The 19,004-nt window shown below is 36.4% G+C and overlaps 2 protein-coding genes across 7 annotated transcripts; both read right to left on the bottom strand.

Moving 5' to 3' along the window:
* Positions 1-418: 418 nt before the first annotated feature.
* Positions 419-7,005, bottom strand: atxn7l3b (ataxin 7 like 3b). 4 transcript variants are annotated; one of them, XM_011488002.4, is made up of 11 exons: positions 6,956-7,005; positions 6,648-6,846; positions 6,141-6,184; positions 5,937-6,060; positions 4,893-5,025; positions 4,531-4,702; positions 4,216-4,316; positions 4,102-4,124; positions 3,953-3,998; positions 3,746-3,786; positions 419-1,673 (listed from the first exon to the last, which is right to left on the bottom strand). In XM_011488002.4, exons 4-10 carry the CDS (start codon positions 5,985-5,987, stop codon positions 3,749-3,751), a joined length of 564 nt encoding a protein of 187 aa, XP_011486304.1. In that variant the 5' UTR covers positions 5,988-6,060; positions 6,141-6,184; positions 6,648-6,846; positions 6,956-7,005; the 3' UTR covers positions 419-1,673; positions 3,746-3,748. The 4 variants fall into 4 exon arrangements, with proteins under 4 accessions (XP_011486304.1, XP_011486303.1, XP_078793580.1 ...); XM_011488001.4 differs by having other exon boundaries at positions 419-1,647; XM_078937454.1 differs by lacking the exon at positions 3,746-3,786 and having other exon boundaries at positions 419-1,647.
* A 1,037-nt stretch (positions 7,006-8,042) lies between these two features.
* Positions 8,043-17,130, bottom strand: LOC101159471 (nucleolar transcription factor 1). Of its 3 annotated transcripts, XR_013651528.1 has the most exons (18): positions 16,904-17,130; positions 16,628-16,803; positions 15,300-15,377; positions 14,615-14,770; positions 14,461-14,525; positions 14,323-14,389; positions 14,194-14,231; positions 13,290-13,431; positions 12,433-12,474; positions 12,297-12,365; positions 11,853-11,908; positions 11,581-11,770; positions 11,447-11,494; positions 9,964-10,026; positions 9,766-9,834; positions 9,524-9,665; positions 9,174-9,417; positions 8,507-8,646 (listed from the first exon to the last, which is right to left on the bottom strand). XR_013651528.1 is itself a non-coding variant. In XM_011488004.4 (17 exons), the coding sequence occupies exons 1-17, from the start codon at positions 16,911-16,913 to the stop codon at positions 8,597-8,599; spliced, it is 1,461 nt and encodes a 486-aa protein (XP_011486306.1). In that variant the 5' UTR covers positions 16,914-17,130; the 3' UTR covers positions 8,043-8,596. The 3 variants fall into 3 exon arrangements, 2 of the variants coding, with proteins under 2 accessions (XP_011486306.1, XP_004080304.1); XM_011488004.4 differs by lacking the exon at positions 9,174-9,417 and having other exon boundaries at positions 8,043-8,646; XM_004080256.5 differs by lacking the exons at positions 9,174-9,417; positions 9,524-9,665 and having other exon boundaries at positions 8,380-8,646.
* Positions 17,131-19,004: the final 1,874 nt, after the last annotated feature.

Genomic DNA, 19,004 nt, shown 5'->3' with positions numbered 1-19,004 from the left:
TTCTTTTTCAGCATTTTATTTAATATGAAAATTTGAGGTTTATTTGTATCTGTATGCAGAGATTACTGTCTTTTGTGAACAAAAGGCAGCTGGTTCTTCGGGAGGGTCAATTAATGAAACTTTTCAGTAGCATGAAACAAAAAATAAAAAGGTCTTTCAGTCCACCCACTCATAAACAGCTGCCCTTGAACACCCCATACAAAACAGACAAAGCAATAGAAAAGCATAACACTTTCCTACCAGATCTTATTCATAAAGTGATTCTATATTTAGGATTTTTTGCAAATAAATGATTTTACAATAATTGGAATTCATGGGTTTGAGAATCCTGTCCAGCGTTCAAAAACGCTGAAGGCCAAGTCGCAGTGATGTCACCAGAGCGAGGAAGTGTAAAGCTGGGTTCCAGCGACACTCAAACCAAGGTAGCAAATTTTTTATTGTACTAGACAGATGAACAAACTGAGCCATGATAGCAGCATTTCAACTATTACAATATTTACACTATCACATCACAGCAAGGATATATGCACCCTTTACATACATTGTAAACACATGGTATAAAGACATGTTTGAATGCTAAAAAAAGCTGATATATTCACAAAGGAAAGGAAAAAAAAAACATTAGGCAGCAAAAAGCTGCTTGTACAACTCGAGGTTACAGAAAAAACTGAAAACAAGTTTCCACAGGTGAAGGACAAGACGCAGTGTGGTGACAAATATAACCCCGACAGTGAACACGAAAGTAAAAGACAAACTATTAGTAATGACTGTCTTAGACATTTGCTATTAAGAATGTCATTCATTCTTTCCTTTTTTTTTACATGTCTATGATCAGAAGGTGTAACAGGTAATCATGATAATTGATTTCAGAAAATTCAATTCAACAAAAGTGATTAGGGGACCCGCACAACCTTACCCCTCAACTCAGAAGCAATCATAGACCTTTCTGGAGGCCAGAGCTGTTCTGAAAACAACATTATTAGAACAGTCGATGCTGTGACTCAGAAACTAATCATTATACTGCATTTGAGCTGGAAAAATTAAAAAATCTTTTCTGATTTAAAAAAAAAAAAGATTTTATTCAACAAAACAAGCTAAAGAGGAGAAACGAGGAACCTCACAAGAAAAAGCAATAATTCCATATCACCCATGACATTTATTCAGTGCAGAGGCTGATGAATCAGCTGAACACTATCAAGAGGAAGTGAAGGAAATGGACCACAATCAGTGAAAGGAAAGTGATACCAGTGAATAAATTAACTGCTGATGGGCTGTTTATAAGAAGAACATTAACATAATGCCCCAGTATTACCTTGTTTATTTAGACTTTTTGAGTGGAAAAGCAGAATAAAGTACTTTAAAAAAATGATTCAGTAAGTTTTTTTTGTCAAGTATAGAGTTGGAGTTGAAGATTTTTTCTGTTGCAGAAAACACTAAGTCCGATGGTTTGCAGACGTTAAAAACCAACGCTGAAGTGCTGTTGGTCTCTGTTGTGTGTCCCTCTGTGCGTTGGCCACACACAACAACGGCGACGACAAAAAGCACGTGTGATTGGACGACGAGCGGATTATTGAGAGAACGCCTCGTCTTTCATCAGCATGCGTGGGCTCTCCTGGTTGTCCAAACGGCGTCTGGGGCCCATCATGCCTACAGAAGATCAATCATATCACACTCTGGAGGTTAAAGACACAAACAAGGGTTTTCATTTTTGTCCAGATTGGACTCTGTAGACATCTTTAATATGCAAAACCAATGCGGCTACGGCATGCTTTTCTCTACCTGCAGAACTTTTCATGTAGCAGAAGTCAAATTCCCTAGAAAGTTGCATCGTGTTGAGCTATCACTTCCTGTCTAATCATTCCATATAATAACATGTTTCAGCTGTTTTTGTGCAGCTTCTAAAAAGTATATTGTGACCACATTTAGAACAAATTCTGTCCATTTGCAGCTGGAGCTGTACGTTAGGCTACCTTCACACCGGCATCGGCAACGCCTTCACGCGACCACCGCCAATGAAACTGCAGGTACATGCACGTTTTGGGTTTCTGCCTTCTAATATCTCCGCTCTCTACGTTCAAAACGTGCATCCATTGTTGATTGTTTAACTAGTTGACCTTTGACCAATCAGGGACTCGGATTTTGTAGTGACCTATGGGTTGCGTCCTTTTCAAAATTTTCGTTGGAAAAGTGATCGTGAAGGAGAAAGTAATTGCGATTCGTGCCCAGCAGGAATTCTACAACGCCAACTCTCTTTCATCTGAAGAGAGCTGTGTAAGAAAAAAAGCCTGAACCAAGATTTTTAACCAAACCTATTCTAACTGTAAGTACATACAATAGTATTGGATGCTGCATGGAGCATCAGAGTGAATTAAAAACCAATCTCTGCTACTTTCTTTTCCATCTGTTTTGTTGTAACTTTTAGATTTTCTGGGCCCATTCTGATATTTCCAACCCCGACAGACTGCCACCCTCTTTAGTTTAACTCCAGGTTTTCTCTTTTCTCCCCCACAGACACTTCTTTATCTGATTTTTACGGTGGCCCTGAAGCTCAAATCACATTAACAAATCACCAGACGCAAAAACATAAAAAAGATCACAAGAGCAATCCAAAAAGGCAACGTTACATTTTAGAACTCACAACAAAATTCCAGAAACCAAAATGTAATTTAAAAAAGGAAATCACAATAAAAAAAAAGCAAACAAACAAACTGACATCACTGATTGGATGATTACTTTTGTTCATATTTCCTGTTGGAATGTATTTTGCACGACAATATCTACCATCACATTTCTTTCAAACAAAAGTTCGATGATTCGGGCAAAACATCCTTCTGCTTTCCTCAAACGCCATCATCCAATCAGCGATGTCCCATATAACCTACCTTTGCTGGTTTCCTATTTCGTTTTATTTTTTAAAATGACTTTCTGATTTCCAGAAATTACTTTTGTTTCGAAAAATGTATTTTTTACGTTTTGGTTTCCGGAATTTTGTTACGATTTCTAAATTGTATTGTTTCCTTTTTTTGAATTTAATTTTGTTTTGCCGTTTTATTTGTGGCAGTGATCTAGGGATGCACGATACGAGGAAAAGTTGTGATTTGCGATATTAACAATCTTGCAATGACGGTATAACTTGCTACACATGAACGAATAGCAAAACAACTAAATAATACATTTCCATTTCACTACAATAGTTTGAGTCAACATACCTTAAATTATACGTCTAATGACCCTCATCTACATAGGAAGTGAGCATCAAATATTCTGTAAAAAGGCTCCATCCAATTGGTCAATAATTTAAAAGCGTCCATCCGATTGATCGAACACATTAGGGGATTTCTTTGATTCATTAAATACTTCCAGCTGCCATACGATTGTTTTAGCACATTTAAGGTGACCATTTATCTAACTTTTTGCTGGCTTTTGCGATATGCGAATTGCACAGGTGGATATCGCGATAACAATAAATTTGCGATTTATTGTGCAGGCCTACTGTGATCTTTAATCTGTTTTTGCGTTAAGTGATTTCCAGATGTGATTTGCACCTCTGGGCCACCGTAGATTTTTACTTCAAATTCAAATAAACAACTTTGTCAGCATTTTAAAAACTTTTGTACCTAATCAATTTGTTTTGAAATCAGTTTTATTGTTTCAACCAACAGATCTTTTGTTAAGAGTAGGTTTGGTCACTTCATTAGGTAGGAAAAAAAAACACAAAGGGCTGTGTAAACACGCAGTAACTTACATTTTAAAATGGTTGCAGATCCAGGCCAGAACCCTCAGCTCCTAAAAGAGGGTTGTGTTTAACCTATAAATAATCTCAGCTTCCAATCCAAAGTAAGAATTTCAGCTTTTTAAAAATAAAATGAATGTTGCTTTTATCTTTGCATCGTAAAAAATGAGATTCAAATATTAAAGCCTCTTAGAACAGGTGATTTTTACAGGTACTCACTGCTTTTATGCTTGAAGGATTTAGATCTTCTTGGCGAGTTTGGATTCTGGGGAAAAAAAAGGTTTCATTTGTTAGGAAATAAGGGTTAGTTCCACATACTTTTATTCTGAAAAATGAAAAAAAAAAAATAACAAAAACAACAAACCTACCTTATCAGATTTCCTTTTCTTTGCTACAAAATAAAGCCGTTTGAATGAAGATTATAGTAAAGGCAATTGGAATAGTAGATTTATGTGAATTTTCATGCAGCAGCGGGAAATCACCTTTCTTTTCTGCGCCGTAAGACCAGTCATTATCATTGACGTCATCATTATCCTCTTGGTCACTTTCTGACTTGTTGTTGGTGTTGTTACCAGTTACTATTCTGTTAAAAAAAAAAAAAATTCAGTAAATCAGTTTGATTTATTTGATTGACTACAAATCAAACTTTTTTCTAAAGGTTTTCCTTTAAAAAAATAAACTTTTTCTTGTGTCTTTTTGTTGCCTTCTAAAGAGCTGATGTGGAATACTAGAAGAATATTATCAGGACTTAAGTTAACCATTCTGTGGTTGACCTTTTAGCCATTTCGCTCTCCTACCTGCGGTTGGCTATGCGGCTACTGTTCCGCCCCATTCCCAGGCATTTCTCCAGGTGCGGGGCAAATCGTGAAGCTGCGATACTTCGGCTGCAGTTGGGACAAACACACTCCTTGTTTTTCCACTGATTGTACACCTGGCCAAAAACATCCAGTCCTGGCTGGTCCACAATTTCTGGAAGGTGAAATCAGCTGTTAATGATCCTTTTCAGTCGGTCAATAAAGTTAAATAAATACAAAAAATGTAGCAGGATTGAATGCTTCTACACGAGAGTGGTTTTTCTAAGCAGATAAGCAAAACTTTCCTAATAATTTTTCCCTCTACTTAACAATTAGTTATCAAGTATAAAACAGGATATACAAACCAAAGTCCCTCATGCTTTCTTGGTCCGTGTCATCCAGGAAAAAATAGCCCTGCTTAACAGCCCGATGGACCTCAAAGCAAAGACCCAAACATGCATCTTCTACCAGCTCAGACAGGATGTCCTGAGCCAGGCCCTGACAAGGGGGACAAAGATTGTCGTGTTAAAATATCTCGACTAAATCAAGCCTGAATGAGAAACTGGAACAATAAATGTAATTAGATTCTTTTAAAGTCCCACTCCGTTCATCTCTGATCTATTGTAAAAGCATTACGACTGGACTTTTAATCATGGTAAAGTTGTTTTTAGCCAAAATCGATAAACCTGTGTCGTTTTCTAAGACATAGTTTCTGCAGAGTGGCAGCAGTTCATTAGAAATTCACTCTGAGTTGTTGGTGGAAATGGTGCAGAGTAAGCCTTCCTCCACTTCCCATCATCACTTTGTTGACATGCTCTCCATTTACCCAACAGCCCCTCACAATCCCAAACCTAACATTACAGGTGCAACAAAAACGGTGAGCAAAATCTGGGCCGTAGAGTTTGGAGCCATTTACCAGCCCAGATGAGGAAAACAAAGACACACATGGATCGGAATGGAGCAGATCAGGAAGCTTGTGGCTTGCCGTTGGAGGTCCTAAGTCACACCTACAATCTTTTTCCAACAGCATTTTTTCTGATTCACAATTTGAATAAAAAAAACAACAACTCAGAAATGCAATTGTAAGCTATATGTCCTCCATCATGATAAAAGTGACACAAGTACATGTTAAAAACATGATTTTCATCGAAGTGGGTCTTTAAACAGATTATTTTCAGACGAAAATACTACTTTTAGAGTAACAATTTATAACTTTATTAGTAATCAGCTCATCTGTGTTTAGTTTTTATAATTAGTTATGCTAAATCTATTTTAAATAACTAAACAGAATTGGTTTTGGAATGAAAACATGAAAAAGTCATTTAGAAAGGTCAGTTGTTTTTTTCCTCAAGAAGGGGACATGAACCCCCCTCCTGCAGTACTAGGAGTGTGGCTGTGCTGCAGTGTACCTCCAGCTTGCTGTTGTCCAGGCTGGACACAGAACAATCCTCCATTTTCATTTGCCAGAACTACCAGATGAACAGCCAACGCTGTGGTCATGCTGTAGCGCTGCACGCATGGGCCAAATCAGGGCTGCAGCAGAGGGGAAGCGCAGAGTTAGCAGCACTGACTGACTCACACGTTTGTGCCTTTAAATGTGTGGGGAAACTCACAATTGAACTGGGAGCCTCGGGAGTTACTTCGTTACGCTTATAACCTGAAAAACATCGACAAAACTGAAAACTTTAGGCGAACGGCTCAACGCCCACTCCTGCGCAGGGCTTTACCATTAAATCAACGCAGCTCAGGTCAATCGTTGAGGAAAACAAAGAGCGTGGCTACGTAACGATACGAATGGAGAAACTACAATGCCAGTTAGGTGGAGGTTAGCTTGAATGCTGCGTTCAAGACTACGAGGTCAACTTATAGGAAGGTGCTACCTAATCACAAAGACTGACAGCAACAAAGAGGTTAAATTATATATTAAAAAATAAATTAAACTATTAACACAAGCTAAAGAAACACCTCATTACAGCTTGTCTCCGAAAACAAACTGCGGCACTGTGACTGTCCGACACGCGCCCGAACGTTTTAAAACGCGGCATATATAAAAAGGTACAATGCAGAACTCTATAGGGGGGAAATGCTCTGCGGTAAATCCTTTAATTGAGTTTATTTACCTGTTTCGGCAGGCATCCATCTTTGCACCAGAGATCAGACGGTAGCAATCGATCGCAGCACGAGCTCCAACACCGATGGTGTATTTTGCCGCGCTGACTGCCGGGGGATTTTTGTTCACTCCACTGTTTTTGTCGGCGGCTGTCACGTGACCGCGTGCGAGCCCTTCAAAGTTCAGGCTTCAAAACCGTATTTTTCGAACTGTAAGTTGAAATTCAAAACAAAATTGTAAATAAAATACAAATTAATACACATGTAAATAAAACACTCCTAATTACAAACATATATCTGTACTTTAAACAGTACTTACTCTCACAATCTCCTAAAATGAAGACTGCTGGGTGGCCAACCACGGAGTTCGGATTATGGAGCTGTCCATTAAATGCAACTTGAAAACTCATTAACTTCAGGCATTACTTGCTGAAAACAATACGGAGAGTGGCGGTTCAATGTGTTGTCCAACCAACACATTTTTAGTGGCACCTATTAAAAAATGTCATGGTTCAGATGGGTGAACACATTTAACTGAAGATTTTTGGTGTTTTTAACATATTCTTGTCGCATGATCCGTCATTGTCTTTGTTTTCCTCTTCCAAGCTAGCGTCTGGATCAAAACTCTATGGCTGAATTTCTCCAATTTATTGTCATTTTTGTTGTCGCTTCAATGGGCTACTGGGACGGGGACGGGGGTTTGCCAGATAAATTTTGTATAAATAACAAAGTTAAAGAAATACACAAAAAATTCTACATAACATTTACCCCACAAATATGTTTATATCCAAATTCTGAAATATAGAAAATAATTGTAGTTTTTGTATTGATTTCCCTGAATCAGTTCTTCATCTTTTCTACTTTTGTAAACTTTCCCGTGAATTTTGGAACCAATCAGAACGCTTTGTAAACAGCAAATTTAACTGTAACATTGCTTTAAATTTGAAACAAATAGTCGCATATTTTAATTCGGATGATAAAAAAGTAGAAAAAAGTATTAATTCGTTACTTCTCCATTCCAAATTTTACATTCATAAGTTCAGAATAATAAAAACAACTCCCAACTTCACCATGTTTAAGATCGAGATGCTCCAGTTTTATGAATGTATTAAAAAAATTAACACACCTAAAGCAAGTAACACTGAAATCATTTGTGCTTTTTTGTTTGATAGGTAATCCCCTCCTCTAAGAAAACTTTGTATTACAAACATTATTATCATTATTTTGTAATCCCTTTTATATATTTTAAGATACTTTATTTTTCTAACAGCATATTCTATTATGGATATTTTTCTGATTATTTGTTTTTTTATTTGAGATGATTCAATAAGTTTGAATTGATGACGTTGACTTTCACTGCTGATGTTCTTTCTGATTCATTGATGCTGGATTTTGTATGTTTATGCTTTGTTCAATAAAGTTGAGGAAAAAAAATACTGGGACGGGGTTAAAACATAGAGAAGAAGGGAAATGAAGGCAGGCTTACTCCACGCCAACAGTCCCAACAATAACTCAGAGGTTGTTCTAAACAAACTACTGCTGCTCTGCAAAAAACATGTCCCAGAGAACGACAGTTTTTTTTTTTTTTGCTCAGACACAGTGCAATCATAATCAAAAGACCACTGGGAACACTTTGAAAATATTGATCAAAAAATGATGGAGCAGGATTTAAGCCATTTAAGATCCAACAAATCTGCCAGAGCTTTTCCAGGGTTGACAGCTGCCTTAAATACACTACTGCACATTTTTTACATAAGGCTCTTTAATAGTTTCTTGCATGTCATCAATAATCATACTTTTTGCTCCAACATTCTTCTAACATTCACGAAGATGAAACACAAAACATCAGAGTTTTTGCAGGTAGTAGAAATCTTCCATCAGGACTTATTAGAAGAATTTTCTACTCTCCAGTATAAATCTGTCACTCTAACATCCAAATGTTGTTGGTGCCGTTTAGACCTCAAACATGTGGATTTCGAAATTTTCCTCTTCCTCTCCATAGTCTTCTTCCTGTGAATCAACAACAGTCATTTAACACAGAACTGCAAACAAAACGGATCAAACTTGATTGTTTCTGATATGCTACCTTGTTTTTCATGCATTTCACATTTAAAATATAGTTATGAAAAGTTTTCTAGGTTTATCTGTCTTCCACAGAAGCTGAACAAATTTAATCAGGTCATAATGTAAAAACGTTAAGATGTCGGCTGACCTATTCAGGCATTTCCAATTAAGGCACTTTTACAATACGGAGATCAAGAAATATCTTAGTCAAGACGGAAGCAAGTTAATAGAAATGCTGACAGGTTCTTATAAGAAGCTACATTCAAAAGTTGTTTCCAAACTACAATTGCTTGTTAAACTGTAATGGATATAACTCTCTGTATATAAAACAAAAGTGGGAATCAGAATTACAAATTTCACTGTCAGAAGATGAATGGCATTCAATCTGTGGACTACAGCATAGCTCCACATGTTCTAGAAAATGGAGAGAATTTAGATGGAAAAACTTGACAAGGTTTTTTATTAGTCCTCACATAAAGAGTAAACAGCTGGGAACCCCACAACAATGCTGGAGGCTGTGTGGGACTTTAACGCTAACCATTCACACATCTTCAGGTCATGTAGAAATATTTCTCCTTTCTGGGAAGATATGGTCAAAACTTTTCAGGATATCCTAGGATGTGAGATAGTCATGGATCCACAGATACTGTACTTTGGCCTAACAACGGACGTCATTTAACCAGAAGACAAGTACCTGTTCAAGGTGATGATACTAGCCTGTAAAAAGGCAATAAGAAACTGGCTGAGAAGTCAAATGCAGACACTGCAGCAATGGAGAGACATTATGGAGGAAATTTTCTCCATGGAGAAGATAACGCATTACTTAGGGCTAGATGCACAACAACTTGAAGATCGATGGAAGAAATGGACACAACATTCTGCTCCTTCGGACCGGTCTTGAAACAATGTTTTAGTTGCTCCCCGCTACTTATGTTTGTCTTTGCTTTTGTTCTTACAGCTGTATTCTGTGTTAAGAAAAATATTTTAAAAATAAAGTAAAAAAAACGTATAGATGTCTGGTCTTGTTGCATTTGAGAAAACCCCCCAACAGTGCAAGTAAACCACCTCGCCAAAGGTCAAAGTGTTTTCCTCTTCTTCACTGCTGCTGATCACAATATCTTCATCTTCTGAATCCTGGAATGCAGGCAACAAACACATTCTTTCTTTATATATTACATTTCTACTTCATGCATCAATCTCAAAACGTTTATCCCCTGATTATGGGAGTTTTATAAGGGAGTTTTACGTTTAAACTGAACTTACTGAAGGTTCGCACAGCGGCACTTTATTGAGTGAGGCTTCATTTGTACCCAGATATTTCCTTTTCTGGAAAACAAAATGTCAAAACATTTCCATTAAGTTAAAGTGGTGAAAATATCAAAGTTTGATGCAACAACAACAAATAAAAGCATAATTGTCTGATAGGCTTTATGACCCAGTGAGTGGATTCACCTTTTTAAACAACCGATTTGTGGATTTGAATTTACTACAGTTCAATGCAATGACTTATGGAAACCTTAACCTTGGTTAAGATTAAGCATCTTCATTGATTTTAAGTCTACATATTAACTAGATAAACTCTTCTTTCTCCTTCAGCCATTTAGCAGTAGTGGCTTAAATCAGCATCCTCTGATCTTAATGAAAATTTAACTGTTGACACAATCAGCGTAAATCAGCTGGTTCTGACGCACCAACCAGCAACTTTGCACCGAAATTCTACGAACGTAAAGTGTTGCATATTAGTGCAAAGCCATCAGCAGATTTACGTTGACTGCATAAACGTTTACAGACTTACAATAGTTCAAAGAACGTGTTTGTTTTGCTGGTCACATCTTTGATGTTAAAGGACTGCAGCTGCACAAAACCATAAACATATAAATTCACCAAATTATCATCCTTCCACCACCATGCCTAAAAGCTAGAGGTGATTTTTTCAGTTTGTCGTTAAAAAACTGTCTTGCTTATTTAGTAGGGGCGTAACAATTCATTTTAACAAACTATCTGATTCGATATTTGTGGTTGCCAATTCGATTCACTTTCAATTTTGGTTTATTTTAAACGATCCCACTCACTGACCTAAGGTCGATCCAGCGTGACTCAGAGGTTCAGTATCCAGGTATTTATCTGGATTCCTTGTATTTCTTGCAAGTTAATCAATTAAATATTTTTACAAACAAGCAAAAATTAATTGCAAATCCATGATGGCACTTGGTCGTTTTTATGCAAGATTAAAATAAGTCTAGCATGTCTCAATCAATTTGGCATTTTCCTTTTTCGATTCAATAATCAATTTTTCCTTTTTTTTAATGTTATTGGTTAATTCAATTCTGCCTCAGACAGATCGATCTGATTTGACTCTAGGAATCGAAATCAATTTATCTATTATTTGTTAGACCCCTATTATTTAGTCATAACATAAACTTAGTCCTTTAACACGTGAGCCGTCTCTGGCGAAACCTAAACAATCCACGCTCTCTGGTCTACAGTAACTCTTCGAACGTTTGCGGGATCAACGCGAATCAGCTGATTCTGACGCAGAGAAAAAACGATTTTCGTATCGGCTTTGCACCGATGCGATGGAATTACATGAATAGCGTAAATTGTTTTAGAGTTACGGTATTCAAAAGAATGTCAACATTGACACAAAAGCTCTGGTGTTTAAGGGTTGAGATCGATAAGCTGCCACCTTTTGAGGGAAAAAAAAAAAAAAATTAAAGCAAATAAGACAGAATTCAAAGGCAGTTACATATCGGTTCGACATCCAGTATTCCCTCTTCTGTCGTGGTGTCAGGGCCTGTTTTAGGAACAAACAAAATCATACTGTTAACATCATCAAGGTTCAAACATTCAATGTGACAGAAATGAAACATTCATAAATACCGAAAACCAATTCTGCAGCTCTTCCGAGTATTGTTGAATCTTTTTTTTCTTCTTTCGTTGGTAATCTGCTTTCTTTTCGTTTGAAAGGCTGTTCCACGTTTTCATAGCCTTGCAGAATCGCTCATTCAAATCAGGAATGTCTTCTTTGAGAAGCGCCATCTGTTCTTGGCAGAAGATGCTGTTTCCACATCTGGAAAAGGGGAAAAATAGAAAATGTGTAAACAAATCCCGTTCATTTTTTTTTGACCAGCACTTTTGGAGGTCGTACTCACAGAGCCGGCATCTTCGGCTCAGCCAGCCATCTTTTTAAGGCTCCCAATCCACCAGGCTGCAAGAGCAAATCATAGCCGCCATTTTTAGAAGAACCCTTTCCAAAAGCGAGAAGGGAGCTTGAAATACTTTTATGTTAATATCGGATGTTGATATAAAGTCATTTGAGCACATTTCTATATCATTTTAATTTAGACCAGCACATTTGTAAAGTTTTACATTTTAAATATAGCCTAAAGTTGGATATTTCCCAAAAAGGAACTTAGTTTAACTCCATCTTGAGAAAAAAATAGAAGCATTTCTTGATCAAAAATAAACGAGGAAAAAAAGTTTTAACTCATATTAGAGACGTTTTCTCTATAAAAACATATCAAAACATCATTTTTTAAACAGTTCCACAAATTTTTCGTTTAAGATAAATGTAAGAGAAAAACAACAGACCCTACCTTTTTCCTTCTGTTTGCAGAGATTTTATTCTCTTTGATGAACAGCTGACGCTCCTCTTCATCAAGCCTCTAAGAAACAAAAAAATTATCATATAAAGCTTGTCCTCTGCAGATTATTGCAAATTCTACAAGTTACCTCCAGGTATGCACTCATCTTGATGTTGTACTCCTCATTCAGCTGTAAGAATTGAACAGAAGACAGAATGAAACCATTATAAGTATCACTTTGCTTGTGTTTGCATTCAAGCATTACTACTTTTCAAAAAAAAAAAAAAGAATTTTTAAAATATAGTAATTCTTTTTACCCAAAACAGTTATTTTTAGTTATTCTGGATGTCAACATTTGAATTTGTTTTTAATAACTAGGTCCCGATAACATTCAGTAGTTATTGCCTATTGCCTATTGATGCAGATATGCATCAATACCTTCAGCTCCGAGCTTATCCTAATTTAGCGTCTACTCGAAAGGAAAAGTGTAGGTGATTTTTTGTCATAGCTGGAAGTAAATTCAGGCGTTAAAGGGTTAAGGCAGGGGTGTCAAACTCATTTTGGTTCAGAGCCCCCCCCTGAGTTAAAATGTTTTACTTCCTGTTTGAATCAACTAAACTGGTATTGAAAGTGACTGAGGCCAGATGAGTTCACCAGGTAATAACCACTTTTACTCCTCTGTGGTTAAATACTTATCTAAGCTGATTTTTATGAGCTTCAAACAAATACTTTGGAATTTTTGATCAAAATTGTACTTAAACATGGAATTCCAACAGCTGGCACACGTTTGTCCTGCCCATCTTTAGAAAGCTAGGTGGTTGACAACATCATTTTCAGCCAATGACGGGACAACTTGAGAAACAAATGTAAACTGCAAGTACTATTCTGAATATAATCTTATTCGGATCTACAAGCACAATGACTCTGCAGGGCTGCATTAGGAATGAAACGGAAACATCGGGGGCCGTTTCATATAAATGCTGCTAAAAGAATCGAGCTTCTCACCTCACGGCAGCGCTCAGCGTACTCCATCTTCTGCTTTTGACTCAAATCTCGCCAGAGGCGAGCCCACTCTTTAATATATCTGCTTTTTGCTACATTTTTAACAGACGAAGACTGTTCCTTGCAGAAAAGCACATATCCGTTACTAGAGAGAAGACACAAGTTGAGATTCATGTCACACAGGTGTTGCAGCAGCAGAGGATTCATGCATGTCTACACAAATATGTCAAATTCACGCCAAAAGAAGGCTTCAGAGATGCGTTTGGACCGGCTCTTCTGTGGATCTTCTCCCTCAGTTCTGCCGACAGTTGGGGTCAATTAAACCATTATGTCAGCGTTTCTACAAGGTATTTAAAGTCACACTCTTCTCATCTTTTGATCTATTATAAAGCATTCCCAGAGGTCTTTTAAATATGATTATGCAATTTTAAGTCGTTTTCTAGGACATAGCTTCTGCAGAGCGACAGTAGTTCATCAGAAGTTCTCCACAGTAGGACTTTCATGAGAGTGGGTCTTTAAAAAATAGGTAACCTAAATTAGAATTTCTACACCTCAATGGCTAACTTGGTGCAGCATTAACAGGACTTCTTGTTGGAATGCGCAATATATACGCCACTGCCATGTTTTTTTAAAAACGATCGTTTTGAAAGTGTTGAGGAAGTTGCTTTTAGGCACGTGACGCCTGTTTCCTGCTTTTCTTCAGGCTGGAGTTCTGCAGGTCAAAACAGAAGCCGTGTTACCAAGCCCCTGGAGTTTAATATGTCGTCATCCTTTGTGCTGCAGTAAAAATGTAATAATGATATACATGGAGTATCCACTGACTTCAGATGATGATGACAACTTGGATGATTTAGGAATGGATTTTTCTTTTTCAAATGACAAATTGTTGTTAGAGAGTGTGACTTACGTAGGAGGTTTAGGAGGCACGTCTGGATGTTTTTTATCCTGCAGCAACGAGAGACATTGCATTTATGTAAACCAATCACACTAATGTACAACTGCTATGGGATAAGGCACGAATGTTCTGACGTCTTACACTTGCAAGAGGAGCCCTTTTTCTTGATTGGCTTTTCTTCTGAGGGGCAGGACAAACATAATTTTGGCTGAAAGACAAATTATTTTCCTTTAAGAATAACAAGCACCTTTAATAAATCAGGCTTGCTGCTTTATTTACCAGAACAGTTCCATCTTTTTTTTATATTCCACACATTCAAGGATGTGTTTTTCCTCAAACTTGGCCTGAAAACAGTCAAAAAGGCAATTGTTTGTTTAAAAATGCTTTGTGCCTGTTTTTTTTTTGGTAAGAGCAAACCCCTGAAAGACCGTACCTTCTCCTCTTCTGGTAGATTATTGAACTTCTTGGATGATAATTCAAGAAGGCTTTGTGTGTCACGTTCTGGGTGCTTCCTTCTAAATTTTTCCAAGTTTGCTTCCAAATAGAGAGCATTTGGAGGAAGAGGGATCTTTGGGCACTGGGACTGAATCTGCAAGGAACAAAAAACAAGATTTGCTGCCAAGTCACAGATGTAATAGCATTCAATCGCTTTCTAAAGAACGTTCTGGCCACATCTAAAGTCCCACTCCAATCATCTGTTTTTAGGCAAAAACCATCCCCTTGTTTACACTCTCCCCCACTAGCTTACAGCCCCTCACAACCCCCACCAAGTGGACATCCCTGATTGTAGTTTAGCATTACATCTGATGCAAGTGGATGCATCAGAATGGAACAGATCAGGGAGCTTGTACCCCACTGATTGTACCTTCGACGTCACACCTACAGGCTTTTTCCAACTGTATTTTTTCGTCTGCTCCTGATTCACAGCGATTGGAATAAAGAAATACTCAGAAATGCACTTTTGAGCTTAATTTTCTTTATACGTGAAAAAAAATGCATGTTTAAAAACACAATGTTCATTGGAGTGGGTGTTTAAAGAGACAGATACGTCATTTCAATGCAACAACCCTGGTTGCCTAAACTTGAGTAAGTTAAGACAACCTTTTTGGAGCACTCACCGTGTCGTTGGGATTCGGAGTGGAAACGAGACCTTCAGCTTCCTCAACAATTTCTTTTAGGGACCGAATCTTGCGCATCTGTAGAAAACAACCAAAAATATAAGCATCTGGTGAATATAATAAATGTAAGGTTTTGTAAAGCATTATTTGGCTATTGCAAAAAATGTAAAATGATTTTAAAAATCCTGTAAATCTCCTAAAATATGTTGACTTTCCTTTCAGCTGCAGGGGTCAAAAACTAAATGTAGAAAATGCTCATTTTGTCTATATTTAAGCACAGGTGGGTCGTGACAAGTTTCATTTACTCAGTTACCTACGGAAGTACAAATCACAATCACTCGATGAAAACACTGATGAAAATTATTATTGTAGCATGTTTTTGTAGCATTTTTCTCATGATGGATGACATATGAAGAAATTAAGCTCAGAAATTGCATTTCCGAGTATTTGTTTATTGTGATTAAGGAGCAGATGACAAAATGCTGAAAAAGCTTGTAGGTGCCGGAAACATTTTGGCAAACAAAAGTAGTATCCTGAAATCCAAATAAAATGTTACAAAGTGAGAACCCAGAAAAGGTAGGTGTTATGGGAAGTCACTGATAATGCTGTTTGTTTAACTTTTCTACCAGAAGTTCTTTAGCATGGCTATATCACACAGAAGATTTTTGTTACATTTCTCGCTTAACCTTTGTGCTATCCTAGGCACTTTAACATTGGGGGTTGGGTCATCTAGACCCACTAGACAGAGTGTTGAACCTTTATTTTTTCAATGATTTGTGATCTTCACTGGTGTCCATGGATTACATGAAATCTTTCCACCTTAATCCACCTTTGTCATGGTAGAGAGAACACGTCAATGCAAGGGTGGGGTCATCTAAGATAGCACAAGGGTTAAAGAAGTAGTTTGGTGATTGCTTGAACAAATCTTTTCCACAGTTCAGGCTAAACACCCTTCTTCTCACTCTCTTCTTCAAAACTCAAACCTCATCATCCAATCAATCAGTGATGTCCCAAAGTGCCAAGCTTTTTTAGGTTGCTTATTTTGTCTCATTTTTTAACATCATTTTAATTTCTAGAAATTACTTTTGTTTTCCGACATGTTTTGGTTCCTGGATTTTAGTTTTGAATTCTAAAATAAAATGTTTTTTTTTTTTTGCTTGTTTAATTTATCGTTGTGGTCATTAATATTTTTTTGCTTTGAGTGATTTGTTGTTGTGATTTGTACCTCAGGGCCACCGTAGTTTACCTTCACCTAGTAAAATTCGTCAATAACAACAACAATTGGTCAAATGCAGAAAAAGAAACAAAGAAGTAATCGCGTGACTCACCTTTTGCATGAAACATGTCCACATTTCCCGGCATTGTTCAGCAGAAAAAGGGGGGAAAGCGACGTTCTCCCAGTCGACTTGTTTCAGTCCTTTGGTGTAAATGAAAGCTTCCTCCTCTGCTGGGATGTTGGCTTTTAACGAAGCGAACAACTTCTGAAGATTCTGCGTGGTCCAATCTAAAGCCAACACAGATTTAAGTTACAACACAAGAAAAACAAAGCATCCGAGCAAACTATATTAAAAAAACGACTATGTATGTTGTTCTTCTCGTCTTACCACACTCCATTATGTTAATTCTCTTTTAAATCAAATTTAGCCACGACTTCACGAACATACGGAACTAGCAGCGTGGAGTTAAGTTTTGTTCCGACAAACTCGACTTTTCAGCAAAGTTAATTGATCCGTTAAACTAAATTCACACAAAAAAACGTGTAGAAAACAAGCACATGACACCGGATTTTACCACGTTGTTCTTCTTTTGTGTAGGCAAATTACTATTCCATAATCTCACCACTGACACCTGCTGGACAAAAAGTGAACATAATATAAAATATATTTAAATAAATACATGTAAGAATTATGTTGTAGAAATTAGTTTGATGTTAAAAATGTAACTTATGCATATAAATATTTTTCAGACAGACAACATTTAGTACACACTATTTAACAGTGAAATGCAAATTTAATATATGGCAACCTTGTCAGTAAAAAATGCAAGAGCCTCAAAATACACCTGTACAACACACTTTTTGGCATTTATCGTCTTTAATAGCTGAATTTTTATCATAATTAAGTATAAAATCACCTTTTCTTAGTAAATATCTCCACAACAGTTGACCTCATTATAATTTTCCCTCATAACAGGATTTTTAAGGCACTTATTTTGATGTACTTTCAACGAAACACTCTTACTCTAAAAGAAAGCAAGACAGCAATAACACTTTTTTTTAGATTTAATTACAGAGTTCATACATTCTTATACATAAATATAGACACAAAAAGTAACACAACACACTTCATCTATAGCACATGTGTCAAACTCAAGGCCTTGGGGGCCAAATGTGGCTCACCATGTCACTTTATGTGGCCCGCGACAGCATAAAAGCTTTTAATTTCTTAAAATAAAAAAATGTTTTAGTTGATTACATATTATTTATGTGTGACCTCTTGTAATTATTCAATGTTTGCAGGTCTTATGTGTGTATGCAGAGAATTGGGTGTCATCAAATCATCAGTTGGATGCAAGGCTGTGTGCAACATTTTTTTGTAAAATGTTAGATTAAATTAGATTAGATTAGATTAGATTAGATTAGATTAGATTAGATTAGATTAGATTAGATTAGATTAGATTAGATTAGATTAGATGAGATGAGATTAGATGACTTTATTTATCCCACGATGGAGAAATTCATTTACACGTTACACGTGTAATACATGTTCTTTCTAGCTCAGTTTTTTATTTTTTATTTTTTCACTTGGACAGCTTGATCCTTCATCAATGGGGTTATGTGGGTTTTAATAAGCGGACAAAATTTAAAAAGATTTGTGCTAGAGTAACAAGCAAACATGTTTTCTATGTAACTGTAGTTTTCACTTTAACAATTTCTAATAAATCAATAATGAGTTATTTAACATTAAGGAATAGTTATAGTTATTTTTCTTTACATTTAGTTACATGTATAAGTTATATCTGGCCCTTTGAGGACAGCCACTATGCTGATGTGGCCCTTGCTGAAAATGAGTTTGACACCCCTGATCTATAGACAAATGTGTTTACATTTTTTTACTCAATAATAAACTGTTTTCTCATCTTTACTAAAGGCTTTCAGCCTGCTTTAAATTTGCAGCATGAATATCTCAGAAATCAGCCCTTCTTTAAAACTTTATTACCATGCATAACATGTGAAAATACACAAGAGTCAAATTTATTTACTACTTTAAAAAGCATTACCTTTGCTGTGATTCAAAAAGTTTCTGCCTTGACTCCTCATATCAATACTTTTGCGATTCATTTTAAAAAGCAGATGTGTTTTTTTTTGCATTTTTTTTTCTTTTATAAAAATATATTAACAGAGACTGTATTGAGAAATTGAAGTATAAACATTTGAAAGGGACAGCTTTTTATAAGACTGCAATTTTTAAATTGTAGAAACTGTATTTGCATTTTTAAGGACAAATAAAACTTTTTTAAATCTGGTTCTTACACACCGGTTAATTGAACAATCAAGAAAAGATAATTTGATCCTTATGGGCACTTTAGTGACTCAGATGTATTAAGAAGAACAAAATAATGATGCCTTAAAAATGGTTTTGACCTTTTCGTTTGAGGCTTAAATGTTTTTCCTAGTTGAAAAATTAAGGAATATAATGTAAACAT

Source organism: Oryzias latipes, chromosome 19 (assembly GCF_053564925.1).
Source record: "Oryzias latipes strain Hd-rR chromosome 19, Olatipes_Hd-rR_3.1".
Taxonomy (NCBI): domain Eukaryota; kingdom Metazoa; phylum Chordata; class Actinopteri; order Beloniformes; family Adrianichthyidae; genus Oryzias; species Oryzias latipes.
Note: the sequence above shows the minus strand (reverse complement) of the source record. Positions and strands in the feature narration are given on the sequence as shown.